The following is an 11782-nucleotide window of genomic DNA, read 5'->3' as shown; positions in this document are numbered from 1 at the left end:
CAGCGAGTACGACTACGTGAGCTACCAGTCCGACCTGGGCGCCTACCAGAGCGGGCGCTTCTACCCCAAGCCGCACCAGTGCGTGCCGATCCCCGCCGACCTGCGCCTCTGCCACAGCGTGGGCTACGACAAGATGGTGCTGCCCAACCTGCTGGACCACGAGACCATGGCCGAGGTCAAGCACCAGGCCAGCAGCTGGGTGCCGCTGCTCAACAAGAACTGCCACATGGGCACCCAGGTCTTCCTCTGCGCCCTCTTCGCGCCCGTCTGCCTGGACCGGCCTGTCTACCCCTGCCGCTGGCTCTGCGAGGCCGTGCGCGACGCCTGCGAGCCTGTCATGCAGTTCTTCGGCTTCTACTGGCCTGACATGCTCAAGTGTGACCAGTTCCCCCAGGACGACGTCTGCATCGCCATGACCACCCCCAACGCCACCGAGGTGGCCAGGCCCAAAGGTGAGCCCCTGCCCCGGCCCCGCTGCCCTGCCGTGCCCGAGGGGCTGGTGCTCCCGGGACCAGCCCGCGGGCGTGCTCCTTGCTCCCGGTACGGCTGCGCTTCTTGAGCACGGGGGCACTCCGGTACCCAGACCTGTCTCCCTCCGTGTGCTGGCGGTGGTGCAGGGGGCAGGCGGTGTCTCTCTTGGAGGAGCCCGATTTCACAGATCCACAAAACAATGTCACCGCCGGAGCGGGGCAGCAATATCCTTTGTGCCTGCCTGCCTGGGGAGATGGGGAAAGGGAACAACCAGCCAGGCGCACGCTCTTTCCAAGGGGGCCTGCAGGGCTTATTTCGGCACGGAAAAACCATGCCAGAGGCTGCCGAGGTCTGGGCTGCAAAGCTGGACGCGCTGCTGTTGTCTGGAGAGAGGGGCAATGGCTTTGAGCAGGCAGGTTTCTCAAAGGCAGAGAGGCTCCCGGCCAGGTCGGCTGGGCGAGGTGCAAGCAAAGCCGCTCGTCGGGCTGCGCTGGACATGCCGCCGCGCGCTGCACGGCAGGAGTTGTGCTGACACTTAGCTCTTTACCTAAAACTTTCTAAGCAGACGCGCAGCGCTGAGTCGTGCCGTCCCTGGGATGGCTTTGGAGCTGGCAGCCAAGGGGGGGGCCAAGGAGAGGAGACAAAGGGCTGGGACGGGGATGCCGCTCTCCCCCTCCTGTCCTTTGGAGGGGACAAGCGGGCTAGATTTTGCCGATGGCACAGGCATACGGCTGCTCTGCAGCCCAGGGACGGCATGGGGCTAAGTGGTCCCAGTGCCTTTTATCCTGTGCATCCAGGGCTTGTGGGGAGAGAGAGCTGCATTTGCAGGAGTGCTCAAGCCCAATTACCTTTAGCAAACAAAGTGCTTTATGTTCTACGCTGGGCTGGGAGCCCCAGCCCTGGCCCTGGCCCCTGCCCTCTCCCCGGCCCGCCTGGCTTTCTCTCCAGGGCTGGATAAAGTTTCGCTACTTTTCCCAGCAGAAATTGTGCAGTGCAGAATCCTCCTGTCACCATGTCCCGGCTCCTCTCGAGGGTCTGGGAGCGAGGAGTGACATCCGCAGTGTGCCTGCAGGAGGCAGGGGCATGGGCAGTGTGCAGGGGTCCGGAGAAGTGGGTGTGGGACAAGCGGTGTGACCCTGGTGTGGGGGGTGGAGGGGTGATGGGCACTGGCATATCCACACAGAGAGCTATCCCCCGCATGGGTCCCAACCAGCTGGCCAGCGCAGGGCATTGCAGGGTTCGTACCCGCACTGCAGGGACTCGGGCAGAACAAGTGTCCTGTGCCCTGGAGTGCAGGGAGCTCCTGCACCACCATCCCGTAAACACCCACCTTGCACTTCGGGGCCCTGAGCCCAGCGCCCTGCAGCAGCGCCTGGGGAGAGGGGAGCCCTGCTTCCCCCCACGGGGGCTGCAGTGTCACCACAGTGGAGCCAGCTCAGGCCTCCAGCATTGGCAAATTTGACTCAGGCTGTGGGAAAGGCTTGTCCTTCGAGCCCCGGAGGCTCAGGCTGTCACAGCAGTCTTGGGGCACGTCTGGCGGCCTCTTTGGAGCCCTGATTCAAACCTGGAGCTCCATGAGCTGTGCTAGGATGGCCACAGCTCTACCAGAAGCTGGTGCCTGCCTGAGGGGAGCATGGCCCTGGGGACAAAGGCAGTTGTGGTGTCTTCCTTTGCAAGCAAGGGGCAACGCGTCTTGTGGAAATGTGAGCTCATGGGGAGGCTGGTGCTGGGGGTGCCCAGCCGGTGTGAAATTGAGGCAGTCCTGCAGTCCATGCTGCCAGCAGTCCTACCATGCAGCAGAGCTGGCCACACGGGTGCCCAGGAGGCACAGGGGTGGGGAAGACCCTGTGGAATTTGCAGCTAGGACCCTGGGCAGGCACTTTGTAGAGTGCCGGGGCCAGGTCACATCAGGTGCGGGCAGTCTGCTGACTCCAGGTGCATTGGCTGCAGTGGGACTCTGGGATCTTGCAGCAACTGCGATACAATGCAATGCGATGCTGGCTGGGGTCTCCTCAGCATGGTAAGCAGAGGGAGGCGTCACCTCTGTGTGCTGGACATGCTGTTGGAGGTGCCTCGTTTGCAAGAAGCAGCAGCCACCAGAAGTGCGAATGCCCATGTTGATATACCATGCGTAGTCTGAAGCAACTCGGAGGTCCTGGCAGCATGCATGCAGGGAAGGGCTGGGCTTGCACTGGAGGATGAGGACCTCAGGGACCCAGAGGATGGCCCATGCTGCTTCTCAGCAGTGTCCAGGGCAGGCAGGCTGCCCCCCAGGCTTTGCACCCTCCACCCCCGCTCTGCCGCAGGGTCTTGTCACGGATGTACCCCTGGCCTCTCCGCGGCTGAGCTGACAGGCCTGCAGGCTCCATGCCCTCTTCCCCGCCCGCTCAGCCTGCGTGAACCTGACCTAACCCAGAGCCCCTTGCATACTCGGGCTGGGGCTGGGCTGGGCTGGCTTCCTGTGGGCTTAAACCAGGCCAGGGCCCGGTGCTGCCCCCTCTCTCACTCCCTCCTTCCCAGGTCTTAATAAAAGCGAGGCTGCCAGCTCCTTCCCCATTAACACCTCTGCCGAGGAATTCGCTCCGCGCGCTGACCTGCCGAATTCCTTTCTGCTCCAGCACAGGCCGCAGGCCCCCAGGATGCACCAAGGGACTCGCAGATTAATATAGCATTACACATTCCTTCTTCTGCCCGCCTGCGAGCCTGCTCCAGCGCCACGCGGGCTGGAAGCCTGGTGGGGCAGTGGCAGGCAGGAGTGCTGCCTGGGCAGGAGCTCGGCCCCTGTGCAGGCCCGGGTGGGATGTGACCTGGGTTCTGCCACTGATCTCCCCGCTCCTCCACCCCACCCCCGTGCCTCAGTTTCCCTTCTGCTCTCCCACTGTGTGCACAAAGGGGCCAGGTCTTGATGAGGGCATGCATGTCACAAATGCCCATGTCCTTGCTCTCACTACACAGGGGCCAAGGGGATTGCAGCACAGTAAGACATAGCAGGAGTACATATAGCAGTGTTGGCTTTTTCAGGGCTAAATAGCACCTCCGCTCTGCAGCAGAGGTTGGGGGGGAAGTGCTGTGCCCCATGGCAGACAGGATGCAGGTGACAATAGCAGGAAAAATACTCATGTCCAGCAGGTGCCTCCCTCAGGCCATCTCAATGCTGGGGATCAGCCTTTGGGTACCCATATGTGGGGGAGGTCCCTGTTGCATGCAGCATGCGTGGCAGCGCAGGGCGTCATGGTGGCAAAGACTGCTCGTGCCCATGCTGAGCCCAAAAGAGACCCTCCTGTGCCAGGACACTGCTTCCTCCCTGGCTCGGAAGTCTGGTGGGCTGCACGCCAGACCGTGCAGTGGCCAGGTCACCTCAGCTGAGCATCTGGCCCCAGAACCGCTGCTGCCTGCCAGTGCTGCCCTGTTGTGCCCTGGTCCCAGGCAGGCCTCGAGGCTTCTGATAGGGCTGGGGGCCAAGTGGGTGATCCTGCATGCATACAAGCTGCCGCTGCTGCCAGCGTGACCCTGGGGCAGGCAGCACCCGAGGGCTTGTGCCTTCTGCCTGCCCTGCAGCAGCCTGGGCTCAGGGGCTCTGGGGTAGCAGCTGGATTGCAGAGACAGGCATCCAGGGAGGGATGAGCTAGGAGGAAATCAGGTGCCATGACTTGCGCCTGTCTTGCTCAAGGACAGAGATAAGGGCCCCGCGCTCAGAGATTCTGGGTGTATGCCCAGGTAAGGGCCTTATCTCTGCCCTTGAGCAACACAGGCGCAAGTCATGGCACCCAATTTGCTCCTAGCACATCCCCATCCCTCCCTGGATGTCAGGGAGCAAAGCCTCATGGGGCAAAGCCTTCCAGGGCCAAAGCCTGTGGGACATGCAGACCTCCATGCTCACGCTGCAGTGGAGGAACATGCCCCAGACCCCCTGCCTGCCTCTCATGGGAGCCCACGGGGTGGGTGGTGAGTGCCTCGCTGGAGGGCAGCAGGAGGGGTCTGCATACAGCAATGAGCATCCAGCACTGATGTCCTCTCTTCCTCTCTGTAGGCTCAGGCGTGTGCCCCCCCTGCGACAATGAGATGAAGTCGGAGGCCATCATAGAGCACCTCTGCGCCAGTGAATTCGGTAAGAGGCCGTGCATGACATCTGCATGAAGGAGAAGGCATCATCGGCCCTGGTGCCCCCCAGATCCCAGGTGCCCTCCTCCCCTTACCCATGTCTCAGCTCTGTCCTGTCTGCACTTGGGAGGCTGGGTGCAGTTATCAGGGGTGGGTAGCAGCTCCCTGCCCCAGGCCCCTTGAGCATGGTCTGCGGGGCTGGTGGGGCGGTCTGGTCTCTGCCTTTCACTTCCATCTCATGCCCTACAAGCAGAGGTGTTTCTGCTCCACAGGGCCCGTGCCCTCGGCCCTGGTCCCAGAGCGTGGCTGGCTCTGGATCAGCATGACACCACACTGGGTTGCGTCTGCTCTTGGTTGGGGGCATAGGGGCCAGACCCGCACCAGGTGCTTGGTGCTGCTAGAGCAGAACAGCTCAATTGACATGCACAAGGGACAGTGCAGTGGCAGGGGGTGGGGGTAGCCCCAGCCCCTGGGGCAGGCAGTAGGCAGGTACCAGGGCCTGTCCCCAGTGGGTGTTGCCCCACGCAGCTGGGTCGCTGGTGTGTCTCTGAACACGTGTGCCTCTCTGAACATGTGTGCCTCTAGATGTCACTGTTGTGCTGCCAGAGGTCAGTGGGGGAGAGTGGGATGACAGCGGATCCTGGTGGTCCCAGTGACTCAGGCACAGCCGCCTGTCCAAGGTGGCTCCATCCCAGGGCAGGGTACCTGAGCTCTGGATCCCAACACCCGCTGCGGCTGTGCCCAGCCAAGGCTCCTGGTGCAGTGTTCGCTGCTGCTGGTTGCTGAACGCAGCCTGGGCGCTCCCAGAGGGCTGCAACCCCAGCTGGGGCTGGCTTCTGGAGCAGTTGCCCTGTCTGGGCAGGCAGGCAGGCAGGCAGGAGGAGGGGGTTGAATTCAGCTGCCTCAGTTTCCCCAGGGAAGACCCCGTGGGCAGGGCTGCACAGCCTGAAGCCCTGCTCACATGGCCAGGGGCAGGCAGCGTGTTGGCAAGAGCCTAGGATGCCCCAGTCTCTGCCCCACACCCAAAGGCAGGACTGTTCAGCCAGGGATGTTATCTGATGGGCTGGGCATCACACACTGCAGCAAGGGGGAGAAGAGGCGGGCACGATCCTGGTCTGTGATGAGCGAGGAAATGGCCGGGCCTCCAAGGACCTTGTTAGGTACCGAGAGGACGCTGTTGGTCAGCATCCCTCTGCCCAAGAGTGCATTGGCACTACGTGGCCTTGCTGAGACCATCGCTAGGCTCAGAGGGCCACTCTGCCTTTCTCCCCCAGCCACTTGAGCAAGTAGTGGCCCAGGGTCAAGGGCTGGGAGTGCAGGGGCCTTGAGGGTGTCTTTGAGGCATCATCCCTCGGCAGGTCCAAGTGCAGATGCCTGAGGTGGGACCGGGGAGCTGCTTGAAGCAGTGACCCTGAAGCGCTGGATGGAGCTGTGCCGAATGCGGGCTGGCTTACCAGCGCAGTCAGAGGTAGACAGGGCTTCGGCAAACCTAGAGGGAAAAATCTCAGGCTGTCCAAATCGAACGCAGTGCCCAGCGGCTCCAACATCATCACCAGCCTGTGCAGCTCTCCTGACAGGTTGTGAAAGGCAGGCTGAGCAAGGTGCGCGTTCCCCTGCGTGTGGCCATTCCCCCACCTGCCCTGCCGGCTGTCCGCCTCCCTGCCTGCCGCCTCGCCTGGCCAGACCTGCCAGGCTGGAGGCCAGTTGGTTCCAGGACAGGAAAACATCAACAGGAACAGCTGGGCAGCAGCCTCCCAGGAACGCGTGGGCTGCCCGCCGGGTCCTGGAGCAGCCACGGCATCCAGGAGGGAGGTGGAGACCGGGGACCTGCCTAGCTCTGGACATGCGTGCTCAGGTGTCTGCTGCATGCAGTGCCCAGCTACAGCCCCCTTCTTGTGGGGCTCCTTGCCTCGGTGGGGAGGGGATGGGGCCTGGCAGGGGCATGCGGAGTGCCCTGCAGGCCAGATGCAGTGGGATGCCTTCTTGTGCCGCAGGGACAAGCAGGCCCCCATGGAGCTGGGGGAGGCGTACTGGGGGCTGCGCTGTCGTGCCGTCAGTGGGAGACCTTGCCAGAAGATGTAGGCCACTTGTAGGAAAACCTGTAGGCCACGGCCAGGCTGGGGGAGGTGGAAATGCAGTGGGAGTTTAAGCCAGCTCTGTATTGCAGCACAGACAGCTGAAGGCACATGAGCTGTGCAGACATGGTATCATCTCTAGAAACCATCCCATTCACAGGGCAAACAATCGGGGCACAGCCCAGTCCTGGAGAGCCAAAGGATGTGGTCCCACTGCCCCACTTCTCCCCAGAGACTCCTGCCTACCTCATCTCTTACCTGCGGGGCTCAAAGGGGCACAAGCAGGAGGAGAAGCATCGGTGCAATGCCAGCCCCTCACAGGGAGTCTGTCCTAGCCGGCCGGGGGGCACCCGCTAGGAAGGCGTTTGCTCTTGGAAGGCTCCTCTGAGGCCGCGAGCACACTGGGGTGGGTGTTTAGTCTGCAAGCAGCGCTGGAGGGCAATTGGCCACGGAGGATAGCTGTTGGGCATCGCAACAGTTACTGAGCTGCTCAGACCAGGGCTTCTCCTGAGCTCCCACCAGGGAACAGCCTGGGCAGTTGGCATGTTGCAGGCCCCTGCCAGTCCTGGTGCACGCAACGGGCTGCGACTCCAGCACACTAGCAGGGCGGCTGTCAGCAGGTCTCTCACCCCACTCTGTTCTCGCCAGCATCTCGCCCCATCGCTTCTCATGATCACACTGCCTCTGGTGCTTATGACGTGGGGATGCTTTGCAGAGTTGCGGCGGGAGTTTGGGTGGCTGTGGTGCAGTTGTAGCTGGGGAGGGTGGGCACAGCTGTTGGCGGCATGCAGTAATGCGATGCTGCTAGGACAGGGAGGGAAGAGTGCCATGTGCCACGTGTGCCCTGGGACAGGATCCAGGGTGCACCGGGCATGTAGGAAGACCCCTGGTGTGCACAGCAGGTTAGCCTGGCAGCAGGACCCTCAGGGGATTTTCCTGTGAGAGTTGCTGCAGCCAGTCCTTACTGAGTTTGCATACACAGACAAGGTCACAGCCTACGGAGATGAGGTCATAGCCCACGCCTGCACGTTGTTGGGGCAATGAGAGGAGAGCCCACAAAGGGCTCTGAATGCATGTAGGCTGGTGCAACCCAGGGCAGGAAGGCTTAGCTCACTAAGGGCCTGCTCCAAAAACTAGGGAAATCTCCCTTGGCCCCAGCCCCCGAATAACTGGGCTGGCTGGCACTGCACAAAGCAGGAAGGGTGCCCCGTGTCCACAGGAAGAAGAAGCAGCTCTGACTGTGGCTGATGCAGAGAGTGAAGGAGCCCTTGCAGCCTCCCATCTGTGGGAGCCGGGTGCTGCTCTTCCTTTGCACTGCAGCAGCGAGGTTCAAAGTGACCCGTGCAGGGATGTCTGCATGGGGCCACAGCACGAATGGGGCTGGCAGGGCTCTGGTACCAGCGCCAGGCCTGTGGCTGGAGCCTGGTCAGTGCTGGAGGGCGCCTGCCCCTTCTGCAGAGTGCCCCGTGGTTGGGGCTGGATGGGGCTGCCAGACCCCCAGGCTCTCTGCAGCCCCTGCACAACTCCCATGCAACAGGGACCCAGGGGTCTGAGAGGTGGGGTCGCCTCTGTGCCCCCTCCCTGCCACGCAGCCCTGGTTCCTCTCTCACCTTGGGCCAGGCTGGGCCTGAGGCTGCTCTGGGTGATTTTATTTACCCTTCCTGCCCCTTGTGCAGGGCATGCGGGGCGGGGGGCTCTTGTTGCAATGGAGACAGGCATCAGATCAATACACGCTATTTATTTTTCCCCTTGACTGACAGCCCCTTGCCTGCAGCCTTCTTCTCTTACAGCCTAATGTGTCTTCTGGCAGGTTTCCTCGTTCCAAGAGATTTTCGAGGCTGGAGCAGCAGCATTTTTCTGCTCCCTCTGTCTCTCCGCCCCCGCCCCTTGCAACCCAGGGGGCTGGAGTGGGGCCCTGCTGAGGTGCTCTGGGCAGCTGCCTCACAGCAGGAGGGCTCCCTGTGCCACTTGGAAGGCAGGGGCTGCTTAGGTGGGCAGTGCTGGAGGGTCTGAGGGCAGCAGCACGTGCCCTGCTGCCCCAAAATCTGGCGTGAGCTGATGCTCCAGCTCAGAGACCGTGTCTCGGGCAGGTTTGCTCCAGCCCAAGCCCCTTGCACCCATGCAATGGCTGCAGCAGAGCTAGGACCACGTCCATCTCTCTCATGCCGCCGATCCCTGCGGCAGAGCCCCATCCCAGCGACCCAGAGTCTCTGGCCTAGGGGAAGCAGCAGCCAGAGGGAGGCCAGGCTTTCTCCTTTGACAGCCTGAGCCCGCAGCCCTTATCGACAAGAACCGTGGCCAGTACTGAGCAACCCCTGGTGCACTGGACCCCAACCAACTCGTGGGGCCCCTGCTGTTCCTGCAGCCGCAGCTGCCAAGACCCGATTCACCCTGAGTGAGCAAACATTTCCCTATCTCCTGTTTCATGCGAGCGGAAATTGGAGCAAACACGTTGATGTCTTCTGCGCTCACTGCTCTCCCCGCGTCAGCAACAGTGGAGCCCTGCTACGATCTGATACGGGCCCTCAGCAGTCGGGGACGAGTTCCTGGCTTCAGTCCATGGGGGCTGCACATTGTCTCAGCAGAGGGACAGTCTGGCCCTGGAAACCCACTTCATGGCGGCATCACCACCCAGCCTCAGCAGTGGTGGCATGTCCCTCAAGCATGCACCACGTGTTTCAAAGGAGCCAGAGGACGGCCAGGAGGCCAAGGCAGGAGGGATAACTAGGGTCAGAGCTCTGGGGCCACCAGTCTGGGTGGTGAAGCTTGCCAGGGTGAGAGCCTGCATTTTCCTGGGGGTGGCCCTTGTCCTACAGGTCCATGTGGCCTGCTCAGGTTTGGAGCACGTGGGAGCAGCCCCCTGGGCCGTCGGCATGGGAGCCAAGGGGCCGCGGTGGGTCCAGGGCTGGCTGCGCTACAGACTGCCCTGGGCTTTGGCGCTCCCAGCCTGCAGGAGACTGCGGCCTTGATTTCTGGCGAGTGCTTCCTGGGGCCCTGGCGTCCGTTCCAGCTCCGCCGTCTCCACCTCCCCCTCAGCCCGAGATGGATTTGGGCTAGTGGTGGGGGAGCCACAGCACTGGGGTCCACGGGAAGGAAACTGTTTGTTTTGGCAGCTCACCCAGAGCCCGGAGCCAAGCCTCGCTCAGTCCTGATAACTGCCTTGATTTAGATCCTGCTCCTCCCCCCCTGGGCCAGGCTGGGGCGAAGGTGTTTGCTGGGGCCGGCGCGGGTATGTGCTGTGGGGGGGCTCCATGGCGCAGGTCTCACGAGGGCAGCTGTCGCTGGAGCTGGCGTTCTGTGCACAGACCCCAGAGGCTTCGCCCCGACGGCGGGGCTGAGGAAAGCTGCTCCCTCGGCACGTCTGCCCAGTCTGCAGCCCGGCGCAGGGAGCAGGGCTGCGGGTCTCAGATGTCGCGGTGGCAGTGACAGAGCCCGGCTCTGTGCTTTATCTGAGCAGGTGATGGCAACAAGCCCGTGCATGGGTAACGAGGTCTTCCCGGTGCCATCGCATTCCTCGGGTTTGGGAACAATCTGCTGCGGGGCAAAGAGCGGCCAGCCCGTGGCGGCATGCGCGTGGGGGAGTTCTCTGCCTACGAGTTACTTCCAGAAAGTTTGTCATTGTTGTGCTGAGCTGCCTTGTTGTGCACGGGCCATTGCCAGAAAGGTTTGTCCCCATTCATTGTCTTTGGTGTGAAGCAGCTTCCCCAGCCCTGCAGCATAGCTACATGGACCCTACAGAAGCTGGGGGCAGCACAAGGGAAGCTACAGCCTGACCCGTGCCTTGGGGCTCAGCCGTTCCTTTGCTTTCTGGACCTGTTGAAAACCAACCTCAGCTGAGCCCTTTAGCCCCTTGTGCATCCTGATTTCAGAAAACAAAATAGGAAGAAAGTTCCTCTCTGGTTTCTAGCGCGCTCCTCCTTTTCTGCTTGGCAACCGTATAATGCAGTGGGGCTGGCAGGCATGGTGGACGCTCCTGGCACACGAGCAGATAAATCCCATCACCACTGCTGCCAATGCAGTGGCTGGGAGCATGGGGGGAATAAATGTATCCTGCTGCCTTTTCAGGGTTGTCATCACCATCTCCTTCCACCCTGTGTGTCTGGAACGGTGCACGGAGCTGCCGTCCAGGACTCCACATGTACTGTGCCCTGGCAGCAGGGCCCAGCTGAGCAGCCTCCCACAGAAAGCCACTGCAGGGGCCCCCTCCCTGCTAGCACCACGAGCCCTCGCGTGGCTGCCACTGCTGCTGCCACCAGCGAGACCTTTCGGGCACAAAGTGGGAGGGAACCCCCTCCCCAAGCACGCTTTTCAGCGACCCTGCCGTAAACCCCCAGATGATGGAAAGATGTTAGTCATTCTTGGCCACGTGTGCTTCCCCCAAGGAGGCGGCGGAGCCAGATGGCACCGGAGTGCTGTGTTAATGCACAACACATTTCCCTGGCTGTTCCCATGCACGCTGCATTCCTCTCCCCGGCCGTGGCAAGGAGCATTCGTTTTGACTCAGGTTGCGATTTGCTCGGGAAGGCGTGGAGCCCGGAGAGGGGAACAGTTTCTATTGAAGTTGGATCGGATTAGCTCTCCTTCTCCAAGGGGAAGGTGCGAGCCGGCTGCCTGCGCCGTGCACCTTTGTTAGCGCCGTGCGGGGCTCCTTCCCCATTAGACACGCCTGTTTCCAAGGGGGCTTTGCTGCTCCAGCACAGAAACTTGCAGCACTTGGGAGCTGGTTCGCAGGCACCCAGGGGCCGGGGGCAGCTAAAGGAATATGCTGGAGAGGTGAAGTCGACCTTTTAAGTGACCCGTGCAGGCATCTTGCTTGGTGCCGGTGGAACAGGGAATAGCGGTGTTTATTCAGCTAACAGTTTGCCAGCAGAGAGCGCGCAGTGCCGGCTAAACAAGTCCCTCTTTCAAATCAAAAGCACCCAGCATGGGTTGAGGGACTGGGCTGCTCTAAGAGGCCTGGCCAGTCCTTTGGCCTGTAGCAGGGGACCCAGGCCCGCTCGCTGGTGTGGCGGGATGCTCAGGGTCACAGAGCTCTGTGGGGGAGCCCTGCGGTTTGTGGCTCTGGGGCTTTTGGCTTATGGCCTACACAGTGGCTCCCCCCCCCCCCCCCCCCCCGCGGCGGGGGGGGTGATTTT

At 62.1% G+C, this 11782-nt stretch overlaps 1 protein-coding gene across 1 annotated transcript in view; it reads left to right on the top strand.

Annotated features, from left to right (window-relative positions):
• Positions 1-11782, top strand: part of SFRP1 (secreted frizzled related protein 1) — a 17283-nt gene that overhangs the window by 1526 nt on the left and 3975 nt on the right. The window contains exons 2-3 of the mRNA XM_006023061.1: positions 4-452; positions 4502-4579. Of these exons, the coding sequence (XP_006023123.1) occupies positions 4-452; positions 4502-4579 (527 nt within the window). The remainder of the gene's footprint in view (positions 1-3; positions 453-4501; positions 4580-11782) is intronic.

Source organism: Alligator sinensis, unplaced genomic scaffold (genome assembly GCF_000455745.1).
Source record: "Alligator sinensis unplaced genomic scaffold, ASM45574v1 scaffold98_1, whole genome shotgun sequence".
Lineage (NCBI taxonomy): Eukaryota > Metazoa > Chordata > Crocodylia > Alligatoridae > Alligator > Alligator sinensis.
The sequence above is the reverse complement of the archived record's forward strand: the minus strand, read 5'-3'. Positions and strand labels throughout refer to the sequence as shown.